The sequence below is a fragment of the Dendrobates tinctorius genome, unplaced genomic scaffold (assembly GCF_039654945.1).
Source record: "Dendrobates tinctorius isolate UK_male_01 unplaced genomic scaffold, ASM3965494v1 ptg000158l, whole genome shotgun sequence".
Taxonomy (NCBI): domain Eukaryota; kingdom Metazoa; phylum Chordata; class Amphibia; order Anura; family Dendrobatidae; genus Dendrobates; species Dendrobates tinctorius.
In genome coordinates this window covers 2231734-2249172 of record NW_027361825.1, presented here as the reverse complement: position 1 = coordinate 2249172, position 17439 = coordinate 2231734, and the positions used below count along the sequence as shown (strand labels likewise).

Genomic DNA, 17439 nt, shown 5'->3' with positions numbered 1-17439 from the left:
ACTGGTCATCTCCCAGCAGTAACTCCCCCAAATCAAGGGGTGATAAGTTTATTGCTCTGCAGGGTCGGACCATTGGGACCCTCACTGATCGGCATGTATTATCCCTGGTATGACATAGAGCGTCAGGTAGGACGCCGTCAATCATTCTCTGTGGGGCTTCCGGAAAAGCGGATCGCAGGTGATAATGGGGTTTTCTGATGAAAACATGTTAACATTTTCCTTCTTAAGAAATGGCATGAAAACCTGTACCGTCTGGTGCCTTTATGTAATATGGGGTATTCCACAGATGAGTGATATTGATGATTTATCCCACACCACCACCAATTGGGATATTGATGACCTATAATGACACCCCATCAACCACCTGGTATCATTGACTGATCATTGAATGGAACCGAAACAGTATCGCTTCTTACACCGTGTGGCGGCTGTGCTCGGACACTGCAGCTCAGATCACGGTCACTTTAATAGGAACTGAGCTGAAATACTGAAAATGACCACTAGCTGTTGTATGGCGCTACTCTGGCTCTGTACAAAATGTGGGGTGTAGTCCCCCTGCTGTACACTGGCCCTCTCTCCTCCGTGCCTCATTGTGACTGTTACCAACTGACCACTACGCAGGAGAGACATAATCTGAGAAACCCCTGTACAAGTGATGGATGATGTGGCCGCCAGTGTATATTAGGTCAGGAGATACAGTTTTTATGCTGATTTTAGCCATTTTTTGGGCATGGGTTATTTTTTTTGGTTCAGTCTTCAGTTGTTTTTCAAGCAGAAACACTTCAATAATTGATGTTGCTTCTTTTTAGAAAGCGGCAGCCTGCGCCCTAAAGGTGCGTTTTCCCTTTTAAATCAGCAGGAGACTTATTTCAACGTTTTTTTATTGTGGATTTTGAAGCAGAATATGATTGAACGTAGACATATGAAATAGAATTAAAAAAAAATCCCCTTCATTTTCCATTTTTCACACTTTTTCATCGCTGCTATTTTATATTTTTGTTTCTGTAATAAAAATCATCACAAAAAAGAAGAGTTTATTATGTGGAGAGCAGCGGCGGCGAGTGAGCGGTTGATCTAAGACTGGAGATACATGATGAATACGGTAGGTTGTACGACCAAAAATTAGTGCGACTTGCTGACCATGACCTAGATGTTTAACACGTCCCCTCCCAGGACGTGACAGTACATAATGGGCCGTGTGTAGAGCAGGAGCAGAACTTGCTCCACAGAGGACAAGAGACCACAATTTTTACTATATTCTGCAAAACTTAGTACAAGCGATCGCAGGATAAAGTCGTCTAAGTGGGACTGAAAAATAAAATAAGACTGTCTTTTTGTTCAACGGTCTTGAAGAAGGGAGAGCACTGGAAGTAGATGCTCCAATTTATTAAGAGTCACGCGCCTCTAAATTTGCCCCACCACAAGAGACGGACTCCAGTCTGGGGCTGACGTGCATCTAAGTCACAGTTTACGCCACTTTTGTGGCTTACATTTTGAAGGATGTTTCAGCTGTGCCCCCTCTAAGATAAGCTTCACCCACCTTTCAAAAAGTTTACAGAGCCGGCTGGGAACGGTGTAAAAATTCCAGTGTTTTAAAAAACAGGATTTAAAAAAAAATTAAAAAAATTTGAATCCCTCTTCCACATTATAAAAAATACAAAAAAAAAATTCAGTATAAGATGATTTAATCCATAAAGTAGACCCTGTAACGAAAAAAATAGAATCTCCAGAATAGGTGTTTTTTGATCACCGCATCTAATAATAGAATAAAAGGAGGTCAAAACGTCTCATGTAAAAAAAAACTACAAAAGAAACTACGCAAGCTTGTTATGGCCATAATCGCGCTGACCCGGGGAATCATTGCTGTACGCCAGACACCAGAAGAACCAAACCCCCAAGATTCAGAATTTTGTTTTTTTTCACTATTTCATCACAGCTCTACTTTTTCCCCATTCTTCAGTATATTGTATAGTAAAACGAATGAGATCATACAAAACTACAACTGATCTGGCAAAAAAGATTAAAAAAATAAGCCCTCATGGGGCTATGTTGATGGAAAAATGAAAATGTTTTTGGCTCTTGGAAAAAGGTGCAACAGTGCAAAAAAAAGAAAAGAAAAATGGCATCTTTAAGGTGTTAATTTTTTCTTATAGGAAACATCGCACATACCAATGAGAAAATGATCGGGATTATATGTACGGATTGCAGCAGTAGGGATACAATCAGGCGGCCAGGCGGCAGCAGAGGTAAATCTTTTGCTGATCATGAAGCGGCCCCGTCTTTCACATGGCGGCACAATCAGGTTTGGTCATGTACGGGGTCGAGCGCTCGCTATCAGTAGCAATGAGGCTGATTATTGATGAGGTTCCCTTTTTTTTATTGTTATTCCACGTCCATTAGTTGAACGGTTTCTTCCACCAAATCGAAAGCAGTTATGGTCTCTCCCAGGATGGCGGTGGTGCCCCGAGGATAACGGTATGAAGATGACCTAGGTTGAGAGAGAAGGATCAAACATAAAAAAGCACATTATGCCTGATCATTATACCCCCACTAACAGGCGTCCCCTATAATTATGTATGGCCACTTTCCTACAAATTTTACCTTTTCCCCTTGGTTTCCGTCTGGGTGTAACCTCGTAAAACTTGCGCCCCTTCTCGTGTAATGACACATAGATCCACTCCACTGCCGGATCCAAGGTCACCGAGGATGCCCGCCGTTATGGAGGCCGTCATCAGCTGCTTAGCCTCCTTCAGCTGAGAGATGGGAAGGGTAAAATCAAGATCTAATGTCTGTGGAGAAGAAATGGAGCCCATACTGGCCCAGTGTAGACTCTACAGAACAGCATGGGCCCCGGGTGGTATCACGCACTCACCAACATGTTGGGTTTGTAGCAATCTTCTAAGACAGCGATGGCCTCATGTGCGCCGGATCCTACAATCAGTGGGGGAGATCTGTCAGAATCGGCGCAGAGGATGAAGTTAAAGGTGCTTGCATAGAGGGTGCACGTGTATGGAGTGGGCTGAGGGGCAGATCTCGCTTCTTACAAGGCATATGCTTGCTGTATTACACAGGCTAACCCCTTAGATACTATGGTTAATAGTGACTGCAGCATCTTAGGGGGTTAGTGGCTCCTCTGTCACCCCATATGACCACTGGATGACGAGTAGTTGTCAACGCAGTTTGAGGCCAACTGAAGACCCCTGTGTCTACCATATTTGTGCTCCTAAGAAGATCTGCCCAATGGGGACCAGTAAAATAACCATATACTGCAATACAATCAAGTGATCGCAGGTCCAGGTCCCTTATGTTGGCGAAAAGAAAATGTAAAAAATATTTATTACTTTATAGTAATGTGAATGTGCATTTATCGACGGGTTTCCCTTAGTCTGTGACGTATGAATCATCTCATGTCTCACCAAGAGCCGTGAAGAGACTGTTGTCAGTGGATCCATGAGGGTGGACACCGTTAATGTGGGGTCCATGGACGTCATACCCCCCTATGATGATCGATGCTCCTACGTGGCCTCTATATCTGAGAGGAGAACAGATAAGGAAGTAAGGTCATGTACGACAACTTATATACGCATGAGCTTTACATCATGGCACTGCCGATCCTGTTGTAGGATGGAAGAGGAAGTTGAAGCCATTGTCTTCGGCCATTTTGAAGCCAAGCCTTCTACACGTCCAGCCACCCACGAACCTGCTCTTGTGTCACAGTCTCAGTCCATACTCACCTGTACAGCAGCTGTTTCAGGATCCGGGTCGCCGTGCACACACGTGGTGGTCTTCCCGTGGACATCGCATGCATTGCCAAGTTGGAGGACAAAAGGTTGGTCACATATTCGGCATCAGCAGCCACGCCGGCTCCACAGCAACTGGAGGAAAATACAAAGTAAGGGGAGGGGGGACAGTATTACATGTAAGCAGCGGCTAAGACATAAGGGTTGTAGAAGAAGCCCACCCCATGGATCAGACCTGTCACCTCTATTGGCCGGTTTCAGGTTCCTGGTGCAAGGAGACCTTTTTTCTAGAAGTTAATGGTGGTCCTAGCTCAGGGACTGCCACCGATGTCTATATAGGTTATCAGGCTGGATGTGTGTGCACAAGGCCCGACCGTCAGGTCATACTCACTATATGTTGTCTGAGATGTAGTGGATCTTGGCGCAGTTTTTATCCGCCACGACCATGTCATCGGTGGCTCTTCTGTCCGCTCCCAGGATGATGCCGTCCTATGTAATTAACCACAGGTAAGTCAGCACTACAAACCTCACTCACTGAACAACCCAACCCCCCCGCACCTCCAACCAACCTTATAGACGAGCCCAGCAATGGTAGTCCCTGTCTTACGAGCTTTCGGTGGTTGGAGACCAAGAGCCGATGCATTTGCTTCTATGGAGTTATTTCTGGGGACGTTCAGAAGAGACGTGTAAGTGACAACCTTCCTGCGGTTTTGTAATATCTGACTACACCTCCTGAAATCTAAATTATTTCATATTGTACATTCAATTACATTTTCTGCCGGTCGCCCCTGCTAACAGACAACGGCTTCATTCCTCCCCTGTAGTCAGACATATGACCATGAGCAAAACTCAGAACTTAGCTTTAGACATGATCAGAAACCACAGGAGATCGGTAGGTTTACAATACACGGCGGTATTACAGTATCGTATTCTAATATAGGGTCACCAATAAAAATGTGAAAAAAGAAAAAAAAAGTATATAAAAAAGACATAAAAGTTCATTTTTCCCCTTGTAAATAAAATAGAAGAAATAAATATATTTATTCCTTATGATGAACGCCAAAAAAAAAAAAAATACAAATGGCAATAGTTTCCTCTTCCCAAAAAGAGAATAAAAAACTATCAAAAAGATGTATGGACCCTACCCCAAAATAGTAAAGATAAAAAGCACAAGAAAGCAAAACCAAAGCAATTCTGGAAGGTGGGGGGCATTGAAAATGAAGAGGGGTCCTCCATAAACACCTGGAGACGACTCTTCCTTTGCATATTTAATACATGCACACTTACTGAAATGAGCGTGCCTATACAGTATATATATATATATATATATATATATTGTATGGAGGGGGTGGAGATAGCAGCAGAAGCTACTAATGGTACAGTGGCATCATTGGCAGAGTGTAAGGGGCCGTTGTGGGTTTGAGTGTAACCAGAGGATATTAATCCAAATGGTCACCGCAGCTGAATATCCGCACCTCTGTGTCAACGCTGAACCTAGTCTGTGCTGTTAATTCCGTGTGCATAACTATCCACGCCCGTAATTTACATCGCCACGCCCAAGCAGAGAGGAGGCATTGGTGAAGCTACTGCAACACTCTGTTTTGTTTTTTTTTAACATATCTAGCAGATTTTAAAGGGGTTTTCCACAACTGTGAAAAAAATCTTAAATGCTTATATTTGGGGCTAAAAATAATTTTCACAATTGGGTTTCTTTACCAATTTTGCACGTTTGACTTTTACAGGCGTTTTGGTAATGGCGCATTTAACTTTGATGTTGTCAGTAGTTATAAATTAGCTGATAGGATCTCAGAAAAATTATGGTCAGACCATAGGAACGAGCTTACTGACAGATTCTCAGTTTACTCATTCTGCAGCCAGCAAGACAATGCAACCAGAAACTTTAGAAGGCAAACGATGCAATAATAAAGGTGGACTTACATCTTTTGCACATGCCCTGTCAGTTCTCCTTTTCCGGCTCCACCCCACAACCGCAGATTCAGACACTGGCGGAACTAATTATTTTCTCACTGGAGTGGCACCTGAGCAAGGTTTAAGTTTAAGGGCACATTTTGGCATTGTGGGGGTGCTGCCATTCTTGCCACACTGGTGAGATCTGTAATGTCTGCATGGACCTTAATTTGTAAAATTTGTGACTGTTGCGCTGCCTCATATTCCCGCTACCATTTGCAATTTGGAACTTTTCTAGACGCCTGAATGGCAAAGCTGCTCAGTTGTGCTGATGTATGACTCCATTTTTCATCCTTTAATTGTTGAGGCTTATCTTACTCACATATGTTATTGGAAAGGCTGGGAGACCCCCCACCTAGTATTGTCCAGGGAGACCCCCCCACCCAGTATGATCCAGGGAGACCCCTCACCCAGTAAGGTCCAGGGAGACCCCCCCAGTATGTCGAGACCCCCCCAGTATGGTCCCAGGAGATCCCTCACCCAGTATGGTCCAGGGAGACCCCCCACCCTGTATTTTCCAGGGAAACCCCCCACTCAGTATGGTCCTGGGAGACGCCCCACCCAGTATGATCCAGGGAGACCCCCCCGCCCAGTATGTTCCAGGGAGACCCCCCACACAGTATTTTCCAGGGAGACTCCCCCCCACTCAGTATGGTCCTGGGAGACGCCCCAACCAGTTTGATCCAGGGAGACCCCCCCACCCAGTATGGTTCTGGGAGACTCCCCACATAGTATGGTCCCCATTACCGTTCCCAAATGTATTGTCACCTCTTTTTTTAATCAAATATTTTTTATTACAACATATAACCATATTGTAATACAGTCTGACACAAACTCCAGACATTGTCACATCTTTACTAGAGACCCGTTTAGTAACTCCTGTCCCCAGCGATTGGTAAGAAGGGGGAAAATTACTACAACCCGCCAAACTATTCACCCAGCTTTCCCAAAATTTAACGTGAAAGTGACTTTTATTATTATTAATTGTCGCCCCTCCCTTATTGGTGCCTTAGTCGGCCTCATACTTTACCTGCCCCTCACTTCCACAGTGCCTGTATTCCACCATTAGTACCGTAGTGGTGAACGGGGTCCTGTGACGGTCCACACCACACCACCCTCAGCAGGTGGAGAAGACCCTAAACCCTTCCCTGTCCCATAGCAACTTCCGAGGGTGACTTGGACCTCACCTGAGACAGTTCTCGAAGCTGAACCCTCCTTGTGGGGCGTCATATCTGGAGCCTGTTGACAACATTTTGGGGGCTGGGGTCAGAAGTCTTCACAGTCCCTGGTGGTCCCTGCTGTTGTCGGTCCCTCTACTCTGCTCACTTTGTCTCAGCCCCTTGTCTAACTGAAAAGTCTCCTTTCACTTTCATCTTCTCACCATTCATCCGATAGATGCGGAGCTGGCGTATCACATCACACGCTGAGCTGCTGGGCCCAAGTCCAACCAACCGCTCATAAAGTCCTCGAGACAAGCGATATCACTACAATCCATCTGCTAGAAATAAAAGGGACGCACACTTAAAGAGAATCTGTCACCCCTTTTTTGAGATGTCATATAATGATATCATTCAATTGTGTGTCACATAAGGATTCTCTTAGTACTTTTGCTTCCCCCTGACCCCGCACCTTTCATGCATAAGTACCTTTTTTATATCGGTTCAGATGTATGTAAACTGCCATGTTCCGGTCCGATGGGTGGGGCTTATTCAACTGCTCCTCCCCCCCTGTCTTGCTCTACACAAGAAATGCATACAGCAAGACAGGGAGGGGGGAGCAGGTGAATAAGCCCCGCCCAGCGGACCAGACAGCGGCAGTTTACATACATCTGAACCGATATAAGAAAGGTATTTATGCATGAAAGGTGCGGGGTCAGGGGGAAGCAAAAGTACTAAGAGAATCCTTATGTGACACACAATTGAATGATATCATTATATGATATCTCAAAAAAGGGATTAGAAAAAAAACATGGCTACTTTCCTGTTAGAATAGCGCCACACTTATCCACAGGTTGCATGTGGCACTGCAGATCATTCACTTCAATGGAGCTGAGCTGCAGTGCCAGACACAACCTGTGGGTGAGAGTGGCGCCATGTTCAAAAAAGAAACAAAATATTTCTTTCTAATTCCCCCATAAGAGAGGCCACCCTATCAGGATAGCACCCTGTTACTTTATATTGCCTCTTAAAGGATTGGTCTTCGCTCAGTCTATCCCTCCCTGTCTTATGTACAGGAATATAAAAACATGGCTGCTTTCAGAAACAGCGCCACTCCTTATCTCAGGTTATACCTGGTATTGCAGCTCAGCTCCACAGAAATGAGTGGGCTTATTAAGTGATCAGTTGGGGTCCTATTGGGAGAAAGAAGCTGGTAGGTAAAAAAGCTCTCCTGTAATCTTAGGCACAAGTACGTGTACGTATATCGCAGGGTTGGACTGGCCCACCAGAAAACCGGAGAATCCTCTGGTGGGCCCTGGCTTCTTCTTCAGGAGAGTTCATAGTGGAAACCTTGCAGTTGCTATGGGCTCTTAAGTGGGGGAGAATGGTGGGCCCTCAGAATCAAATCCTCCGATGGGCCCAATGTTCTTCAGTCTGACATTGCATATATGATGCTGCCGACGGATAAACAGTTTAGGATGACCTATTACTTGTCATAAATATATATATACTGTATCTATAATGTTTTACCTTAAAGGTGACGTGTCACTCGCCATAAATATGTAAGTTATTACCTGGTGTAAATGCCGCTGCTCTCCTGAATCCGGTGATGTTTTTCTTTTATTCCTGCTCCTCTCCGTTCCTGAGATATGGCCTCCTCTTCCCTGTATAGAAATCTGGTCTTGTTAGCCAAGGGGGCGTGGTATACTATTCTTTGTGGCTGTCTTATTTGGGACTGCACCCTCTTGGCTAACAAGACTTGAGTTTTAGGCAAGAAAGAAGAGGCCGTATCTCGGGACCAGAGAGGAGCAGAGATATAAGAAAAATCAGGAGAACAGCGGCATTTACACTGGGTGATAAAAATACATATTTATGGCAAGTGACACGTCACCTCTAAGGGGCTGCTTCAGTCCCGCTGACCACAGGATGTCGTCCGCACACACCACGGAGCAATCCAAACGGGCATTAAATATCAGCAATAGTTTGTACCTCAGTCTTTCGTCCTTGGTTTTTACATAGGACTGCAGGTTAATCATGTACATGTATGTCAAAGAAAAATGTGACTTAAAGGGTTAAATTATGATCTGAGCTCTGCTGCAACCTGTAGGTGGAGAACACTGATATTTTTGGCCTTGATAGAGACATGTGTCCTGCAGGGGATTTCCACACAAGTTACTTTCAGTTTGGAAGTAGAAGGAGCCATAGTCAGAAATATAAAGTCTGCAATGATGGAGAGGAGGGGATGAAATGGAGAAAAGAAACGCATCAATGGGGGGAGCTGTAGCACCGGATCGCCAGGCTGGAGCAAGATCTGTGCAGACCACCAAGAAAAACATTGTAGGGGTCAAAAAAGGAAAACGTAACCCCTATAAATGAGACACTGAACGACTTTCTTATATTCTATACTTTATTCTCCTCCTCACTCTTCAAGATCAGCGCTTGCTGTCAGTGAAAATGGGAACATTGATTGCTGCCACCAACCTGTGCACATCCAGTCCTGCCATTAATCGGAGAACATTTAGGGATCTGTGTTTGGAGGTTTACAGCAGGTCCGATAGTCCAGAAAGTTAAAGAGGTTGAAACAGTGCCATCCTTGTCCAGAGGCAGTCACTGGTATTGCAGCTCACTTACAATGTCATCACAGCTATAGACCGGATATACAGATGGCTGTCATCATATGATTTAGCTGTGAGCCGAGAAAGACAGTCAGCAGGTTTTCTACATACTGACAGCACATGCACCTGGCCGGATACAGAAGCCGCTGACAACCCGACTGTAAAAAAAAATATATAAACACTTTAGGTAACGGTATTCTAGGAGTTTCAGTAATGAGTTATAGGGGGTGCTTGAAAAAAAAAAAGCATGAAAATGAAACATCTCCAGTAGGTCCCGATGCTTCATCGCATTTGTGGGGTTTTTTTGTTTCATTTTGCACCTTTTTTTTCGTTTGCACCCAATTCATTATTCTATTTGCGCCTTTTTTTTTTACTTTATTTTACGTGGTGGCCTGATTTTTGTTTTTCTGCTTTGTGGTCTGAGTTTAGCACCTCCAGATATTTTCACCTGATTCTTAAACATGGGGGGGATGGTCAGGCCTCCAAAGGCTGTAAGTGACAGAACTCACACCTTGAGTCAGCTCAGAGCAAGACAAAGGCTAGCTTGTGATACAGAGTTATTCAGAAGCTGCCAAAGAACATTGTAGAAACATGATTCCATAAGGATTAATAGATCGAACTACCAATAATGATTATCGTGTGACCTTTAAGAGGAATAGTAAACCTATATAGTGGAAACACGACTGAAGTAAATTTGAATATTTATTAACGTAATCAGAATCAGACAATGACAAAATAAGTCTCTCAACAGAAAAATGGGCACTGGACGGGATATAATAAAGTGCTTATCAGGGCCAGACTGGGACTAAAATTCAGCCCTGGCATTTGAAGTTACACAGGGCCACTAGTCACATGGTGACTATATAATATCTTTGTACACTTGTAGGTTACAAGAAGTGAGAGGAGATTAACACGACTATATACCATGTAGTCAGAGCTGTGCCCAGTATTTCAGCTCAGTCCTATTTATTGCTTTTAGGTACAGTACTCAACCCAAAGCTCTGTCCCCTTTTGTACACATGGTGACAGAATTCCTGGCAGAACTGCTATCCATTGGGCAACCAGACCCCCTGGTCATAGCTGCCCCTATCATACCTCCCAACTTTTGAAGAAGGGAAAGAGGGACAAAGACTGCAGCGCGCCGCTGCAAATTTGGGCCACGCCCCGGCCACATCCATTTCGCAACTAGTCACACCCATGTCCACACCCAACCGCTCCCATTTAGCACTGCTGATCACACTGACTGGTACTGAGGGCACAGTGGCTGACATTATGGGCACATTTGCTGGTACTGTGGGCACACTGACTGGTACTAAGGAAGAGAGAAAACAGAGAGAAAAAAGAAAACAGAGAGAAAGAAAGAAAGGAGAGCGAGAGAGAGAGAAAGAAAAGAGAGAGAACGAAAGAAGTAAAGAAAAGAAAGAACAGAGAGAAAGAAAGAGGAAAGAAAAAGAAAGAAAGAGGGGAAAGAAAGAACAGAGAGAGAGAAAGAAAATGAGGGAAAGACAGAACAGAGAATGAGAAAGAAAGAAAGATTCTATAAAGATACTATAACAGCCCGGCTCCCATTGTAGTGCCCACCTGAGCGTCCCGATGCAGGACATATCATGATCCGCTCACATGGCCGGCATCCCCGATTCCAAGGCGATCCTGCTGTCTGCGCTGTTGGAGGAGGACATGGTGATGGATCTGAAGCATTCCTAGTTCGGTCACAATTTCCTCATGAAATTATCTCATTTCCGGTCAGCTTCCAGCACATCACTTCCAGTGGAACGTCATGTGTAAGTTTTAAAATGCTCCTCGGGGCTCTGCCGTGTACTCCTGTGTCCGTGGGAAAAGCCCGTTTTGTATGCTTCGTACACACTTGGCTCCGCTCCGTACATCCCGTACACATATGGCTCCACTCCGTACACACACGGCTCCTCTCGGTACACCTCGTACACACGCGGCTCCGCTCCGTACACCTTGTACACACGGCTCCGCTCCGTACACCTCGTACACACATGGCTCCTCTCCGTACACCTCGTACACACACGGCTCCGCTCCGTACACCTCGTACACCTCATACACGGCTCCTCTCCGTATACCTCGTACACATCCGGCTCCGCTCCGTACACCTCGTACACACACGGCTCCGCTCCGTACACCTCGTACATGCGGCTCCGCTCCGTACACCTCATACACACAGGGCTCCGCTCCGTACACCTCGTACATGCGGCTCCGCTCCGTACACCTCATACACACACGGCTCCGCTCCGTACACCTCATGTACATGCGGCTCCACTCCGTACACCTCATACACACACGGCTCCTCTCCGCACACTTCGTACACATCCGGCTCAGCTCCGTACATCTTGTACACACATGGCTCCGCTCCGTACACCTCGTACACACACGGCTCCGTTCCATACACCTCATACACACACGGCTCCGCTCCGCACACCTCGTACACGCAGCTCCACTCCGCACACCTCGTACACGCAGCTCCACTCCGCACACCTCGTACACGCAGCTCCGCACACCTCATACACACACGGCTCCTCTCCGTACACCTCGTACACATCCGGCTCCTCTCCGTACACCTCGTACACATCCTGCTCCGCTCCGTACACACACGGCTCTGCTCCGTACACCTCATACACACGCGGCTCCGCTCCGTACACCTTGTACACATCCAGCTCCGCTCCGTACACTTCGTACACACACGGCTCCGCTCCGTACACCTCATACACACACAGCTCTGCTACATCTACCCTGTAAACCCCTCCTGACCCCACACATACTTCCCTCATCCAGCACCATGACAACCAGCACAGCAGAGTCCTGCAGACACCAAGAAGCAGGGCTGTGCGCACAGGACCTGTGATGAGGTCACAGGAGGGGCGGAGTCAGGGGTCTGGACAGACTCCTGATCATGTGACCACTGACTCATCCCCTCCTGTGACCTCATAACAGGTCCTGTATACAGATAAGAGAGTAGGCAAGCGACGCTGTGAGTGGCTGCGGGGAGGGGGGGAGGTCTCATGCTAGGGCGTGAATGGGGTGCATTGGGGGGCGTGGCGGCTTATCTCCCTGCAGTGAGGGATAGAAAAATCCCAGGAGGGTTGGAAACTATAACCGCCGTGCCCGCAGAGAGGGCCAGCGGCAGGAACAACAGCCAGGCCAGTGGCCGCATCAGCTGGCAAGCGGCCAGATGAGCGGGCGCTGCCGCCCGCGGCCCATATGACAGCGGCCCAGTGGGAAAATGCCCGGTTGGGCATATTACCAATCCGGGCCTGGTGCTTATATACACTTGTGGCCAAAAATATTGACACCCCTGCAATTCTGTCAGATAATACTCAGTTTCTTCCTGAAAATGATTGCAAATACAAATTCTTTGGTATTATTATCTTCATTTAATTTGTCTTAAATGAAAACACAAAAAGAATTGTCCTAAAGCCAAATTGGATATAATTCCACACCAAACATAAAAAAGAGGGTGGACAAAAGTATTGGCACTGTTCGAAAAATCATGTGATGCTTCTCTAATTTGTGTAATTAACAGCACCTGTAACTTACCTGTGGCACCTAACAGGTGTTGGCAATAGCTAAATCACACTTGCAGCCAGTTGACATGGATTAAGGTTGACTCAACCTGTGTCCTTGTGTGTACCACATTGAGCATGGAGAAAAGAAAGAAGACCAAAGAACTGTCTGAGGACTTGAGAAACCAAATTGTGAGGAAGCATGAGCAATCTCAAGGCTACAAGTCCATCTCCAAAGATCTGAATGTTCCTGTGTCTACCGTGCGCAGTGTCATCAAGAAGTTTAAAGCCCATGGCACTGTGGCTAACCTCCCTAGATGTGGACGGAAAAGACAAATTGACAAGAGATTTCAACGCAAGATTGTGCAGATGTTGGATAAAGAACCTCGACTAACATCCAAACAAGTTCAAGCTGCCCTGCAGTCCGAGGGTACAACAGTGTCAACCCGTACTATCCGTCAGCATCTGAATGAAAAGGGACTGTATGGTAGGAGACCCAGGAAGACCCCACTTCTTACCCCGAGACATAGAAAAGCCAGGCTGGAGTTGGCCAAAACTTACCTGAAAAAGCCTAAAACGTTTTGGAAGAATGTTCTCTGGTCAGATGAGACAAAAGTAGAGCTTTTTGGGCAAAGGCATCAACATAGAGTTTACAGGAGGAAAAAGAGACATTCAAAGAAAAAAACACGGTCCCTACAGTCAAACATGGCGGAGGTTCCCTGATGTTTTGGGGTTTTGCCGCTGCGGAAACGCAGCAGTTCCGCTGACCAAGTACAGTACAATGAAACCCTATGGGGTTTCAAAAACGCTGTGCTGACGGTGCGGCTTTTTCCGCGCGGTTTTGCTGCGGTTTACAAACCGCAGCATGTCAATTGTTTGTGCGGTTTCCGCAGCGGTTTCATACCTCTACCATAGTAGAGGTGAAACCGCAGGGCAAAACCGCAGGTCACTTTACCTGCGGTTTTACCTGCGTTTCCGCGCGGAAAAAAACGCAGCGGAATCCGCAACGTGTGCACATAGCCTTATACTGAGCACTAGTCACTTTAATATTTTATATATATTTCTATAATTAGTTCTGCCAGTTTGGTGTGTCTCTTTTCCACTAGGTCTGAGACACTTTGTTAATAAATATTCAAATTTACTTCAGTCGTGTTTCCACTATATAGGTTTATGATTCCATAAGGAGTTAAGGAGATACTATATGTCCTAGCCATACATTGTGTATATTTCTGAGATCTCCAGAACATGGCAAACTCCTTTCAGGGACTCGATCCGTTCTAACACCCCAGGAAGGGAAGATACATAGAATGGCTAATAGGAACCCAATAGCCAAGATGTGTTTAATCTCAATGCGTAGCAGGGACCTGGCCAGATCCGTTAGCGGCAAAACTGCCTGCCAAAGACCATCAATTAAAGAGTTATGACTCATCCTAGGTTTTGTTGTTTTTAGCTGCTAGAGGCAAGGAAGGGGATTTAGGTTCAGCTCACAGGGGAGTGACTCAAAGGAGGTAAAGGCTAGTGTACGGCCATGTGGTCTCTGTCTCTCTGTTATGCATGCGGTCCACTTCGAAAGGGGAGTACTGTCGAGTAGCGTGCTGTGAAGAAGGACGTAGGAGTCAGCTGTCAGCCCAGTGCACATATAGTCAAACATCAACCCAGCAAATGACTTAATCCATCTGCTTATACCTTTTGTCCTACCACTTTTGTATTTGCATATCTGACCATTGTATTTGTATAACCATTGTGTATATAGTGTACTGTCTAGTGTGCCCTTTAAAATTTAACCTTAGGCTGCTCTTTTGTATCGATCCACGAATCCACACGTCCGTGATTTCAACTTAACTTTCCATGCTACTGGGGCTGGTTTCTGACCCAATATAATCACATTAACGGACCAGGTTCATATCTAAAGAGGAAGTAGTGGCACTCCTACCAGACCGGCAGCGCTCTTTCACTGGTGCTAGCGAAAGGGGCCTCTCAGCCTGTCAAGGTTGTGAGCAAGTGTGGTGCCACGTCATTGACTGTGTGGGCCCCATCCTCTCACTCCCCTGGCCCATGTGGGCAGGGGGCGTTTGTTTAAAACTGTACCAAGCTGATCTTACATGTCCACATCCCCACAGTGTGTGGAACGTCATGTTGGTGAAAGTGAGGGGCCCACATTACGGGATCCATCTAACGTAATAGTGACGTTAGGCGGGTTGGTGAGGTGCGGATTCATCACAGCTTGTTTTTAGTATTTAGGGTGTAGTGCATTGTGGGAGCTTAGAGGACGATTATGAGCTGTTACATGTGCAGCCTGGCGGGAGATACGCCCATATGAACAAAATTTTTGTTGCCCAACGTCTTTGGGTCTAAACAGTACAAATATATAGTTATTATTTATATTTTCCCTTTTATGCCGATTTCTTCCAGAAACAGCGCCACTTTTGTCCGCAGGATATGCATGGCATTACAGCTGAGCCTTATTGAAGTAAACGGAGCTGAGCTGCAATACCAGGCACAACCTGTGGAGAGGGGTGGTGCTGTTTCTACCACAATGCAGACTTATTATTCTATTTCTGCAATATACCTTTAATACAGTCCCCGGTGGGAACTGTCATGGAAGCAATAGCAGTTGTCAACCATTTTTTATTGAGACTGGTATGGTTTTAGTAACATGGTAGAAAAGTTATAATAACTAAGGAGAAATTAATCAAATTCTGCAGTGACCGGGTGACTTTTTATTAATTCCAGTAGCCGCCAGAGTAATCAAAAATGGTAGTAGACAGCAAATATTACAATTGCTATTTAGACATAGGGGGTTCCAAAGTGTTTGTCATAGTCCTATGTATTATACTGTATATGTAATATAGAAAGGTCCTGGTAGAAAGGTCTCTTCCCTTTAAAGAACACCCTGCAATGTGACATCACAGTGACATCATAAAGTGAGCAGCTGCCCACGTTCCGATCATTTCTACAGGAATCCATCATTCACAATGATTGGTAATCAGAAGATGTTTGCATGGATCCTGATCCGTAAGTATCACATCGGCCCACAGAGCACCAGAGAGCTCATGTGCCACCGAATCATCACATCTTGCTCTTATTTCTCTTTGCTCTTATTTCTTATTTCTCTTATTTCTTATTGCTCTTATTAGTTCTTGTGATCATTCGTGGATCTTGTGCACAGCAGCAGTTTATCTACTATGATGATGAAGATCTGGTGAGTCAATTATATTTTTTGTATTTGCTGGGCATCCAAAAGTTTTCTAGTACAGATATGGTTGGCCAAGTTGTCACTGCACAAGTCCAACTGTGACCCCAAAAATGGTGGAGGAAAGAAGGAAAGGAGGAAAGGAAGGTGGGAAACATACAAGGAAGAAAGAAAGTAATGTGGGAAGGAGGGTGGCAAGGAAGGAGGGCAGAAAGGTAGAGGGTAGGTAGGTGAGAAATAAGGAAGAAATGAAGGCATGTGAGAAGGTGGGAGGGATGGAAGGAAGTGGGAAGGAAGGAGGGAACAAAGGTGAGAAGGAGGAAAGGAATGAAGGAAGGTGGCCTGTGTTACAGTCTACTCCTTCGATGCCTACAAAAACTTCCATATTACTCAACGTTGCCTCGCTCATGCCTCACAGTCAACCACAACTGGTATCTGCTTAGGCTGATGATGTTGTTGGTGATCTTGGGTTGTCCCCAAGGATCTGTTGAGGGTCTTCTGTTGATATGGGTGATTGGATGGTTTGTCATGTTTTGTGTTGGACATTTTATCTCACAGATGAGTGTCACTCCAGCTGGAGACACACTCATCATCCGCCACTGCCTAACCTGATAAAGTCTCCTCCAATCAGGAACTTACCACCAGTTCCCTCCACACCACCCGTGTAAATGAAAATTCCAACCACAATACCACAGTGTCCGTGATTGAGAGCCACCATGGAGGACAAGAGCCGCAGAATGAGGGTAAGAAATAACCCACATGGAAACGACACTGAAGACCTCCGAGACCTTTTCCTCCGTATTCATTAATTGTTCTTGTTGTTCTAGGATTTGGAGAATCACTTATGGCTCCTTGCAAACCTGACAACGTCCCCTCCATGTATGCCCTCCATGTGTGGGTGTTGGTGATGTTCTTCATTCTTGTCCCGGGGATGATTTTTGTCATAGGTTTCATCCTGTATTTTGTTTATAAGAACAAGAAGTCAAATAACGGTGAAGAGGACGCAGCACAGCATGGCCTGAAATGTTATCCTTGAGACAGGCCGGTGCGGCCAAGACAAAGATACTTTGATTCAATAAAGATCTAGCAGAAAATAACTGCGTGAGAAGAGTCTGCTTACTGTGTGAATGTGGATCATCCCTCCTGGTGTCTCTAGGGGGGGTGACACTTGGGGCTTCATTATTGCATCTGCACCTTGTATTTCTCTTTCTTTAGTTTTTGGTATTTTTCACCTGATTTTCA

At 45.6% G+C, this 17439-nt stretch overlaps 1 protein-coding gene and 1 long non-coding RNA gene across 3 annotated transcripts; one reads left to right on the top strand and one right to left on the bottom strand.

The window, feature by feature from the left end:
- Nucleotides 1–864: 864 nt before the first annotated feature.
- On the bottom strand, nt 865–7097 carry LOC141051741 (proteasome subunit beta type-10-like). The gene is made up of 8 exons (XM_073548746.1): nt 6896–7097; nt 4310–4403; nt 4132–4229; nt 3735–3875; nt 3417–3532; nt 2873–2931; nt 2602–2753; nt 865–2488 (listed from the first exon to the last, which is right to left on the bottom strand). Exons 1-8 carry the CDS (start codon nt 6958–6960, stop codon nt 2383–2385), a joined length of 831 nt encoding a protein of 276 aa, XP_073404847.1. The 5' UTR covers nt 6961–7097; the 3' UTR covers nt 865–2382.
- Nucleotides 7098–15407: 8310 nt separating this feature from the next.
- On the top strand, nt 15408–17294 carry LOC141051740 (uncharacterized). Of its 2 annotated transcripts, XR_012220687.1 has the most exons (3): nt 15408–16206; nt 16829–16940; nt 17025–17294. It is a non-coding gene; the product is annotated as an uncharacterized lncRNA (long non-coding RNA). The 2 variants fall into 2 exon arrangements; XR_012220686.1 differs by lacking the exon at nt 15408–16206 and having other exon boundaries at nt 16470–16940.
- Nucleotides 17295–17439: the final 145 nt, after the last annotated feature.

Excerpts from the sequence above, each read along its gene's own strand:
- LOC141051741 (XM_073548746.1), bottom strand. The coding sequence starts at position 6,960 with ATGTTGTCAACAGGCTCCAGATATGACGCCCCACAAGGAGGGTTCAGC. Across the intron at positions 4,230-4,309 it reads TTGCTGGGCTCGTCTATAAG|GACGGCATCATCCTGGGAGC; the intron begins GTTGGTTGGAGG and ends TTAATTACATAG. Across the intron at positions 3,876-4,131 it reads TACATCTCAGACAACATATA|TTGCTGTGGAGCCGGCGTGG; the intron begins GTGAGTATGACC and ends ATTTTCCTCCAG.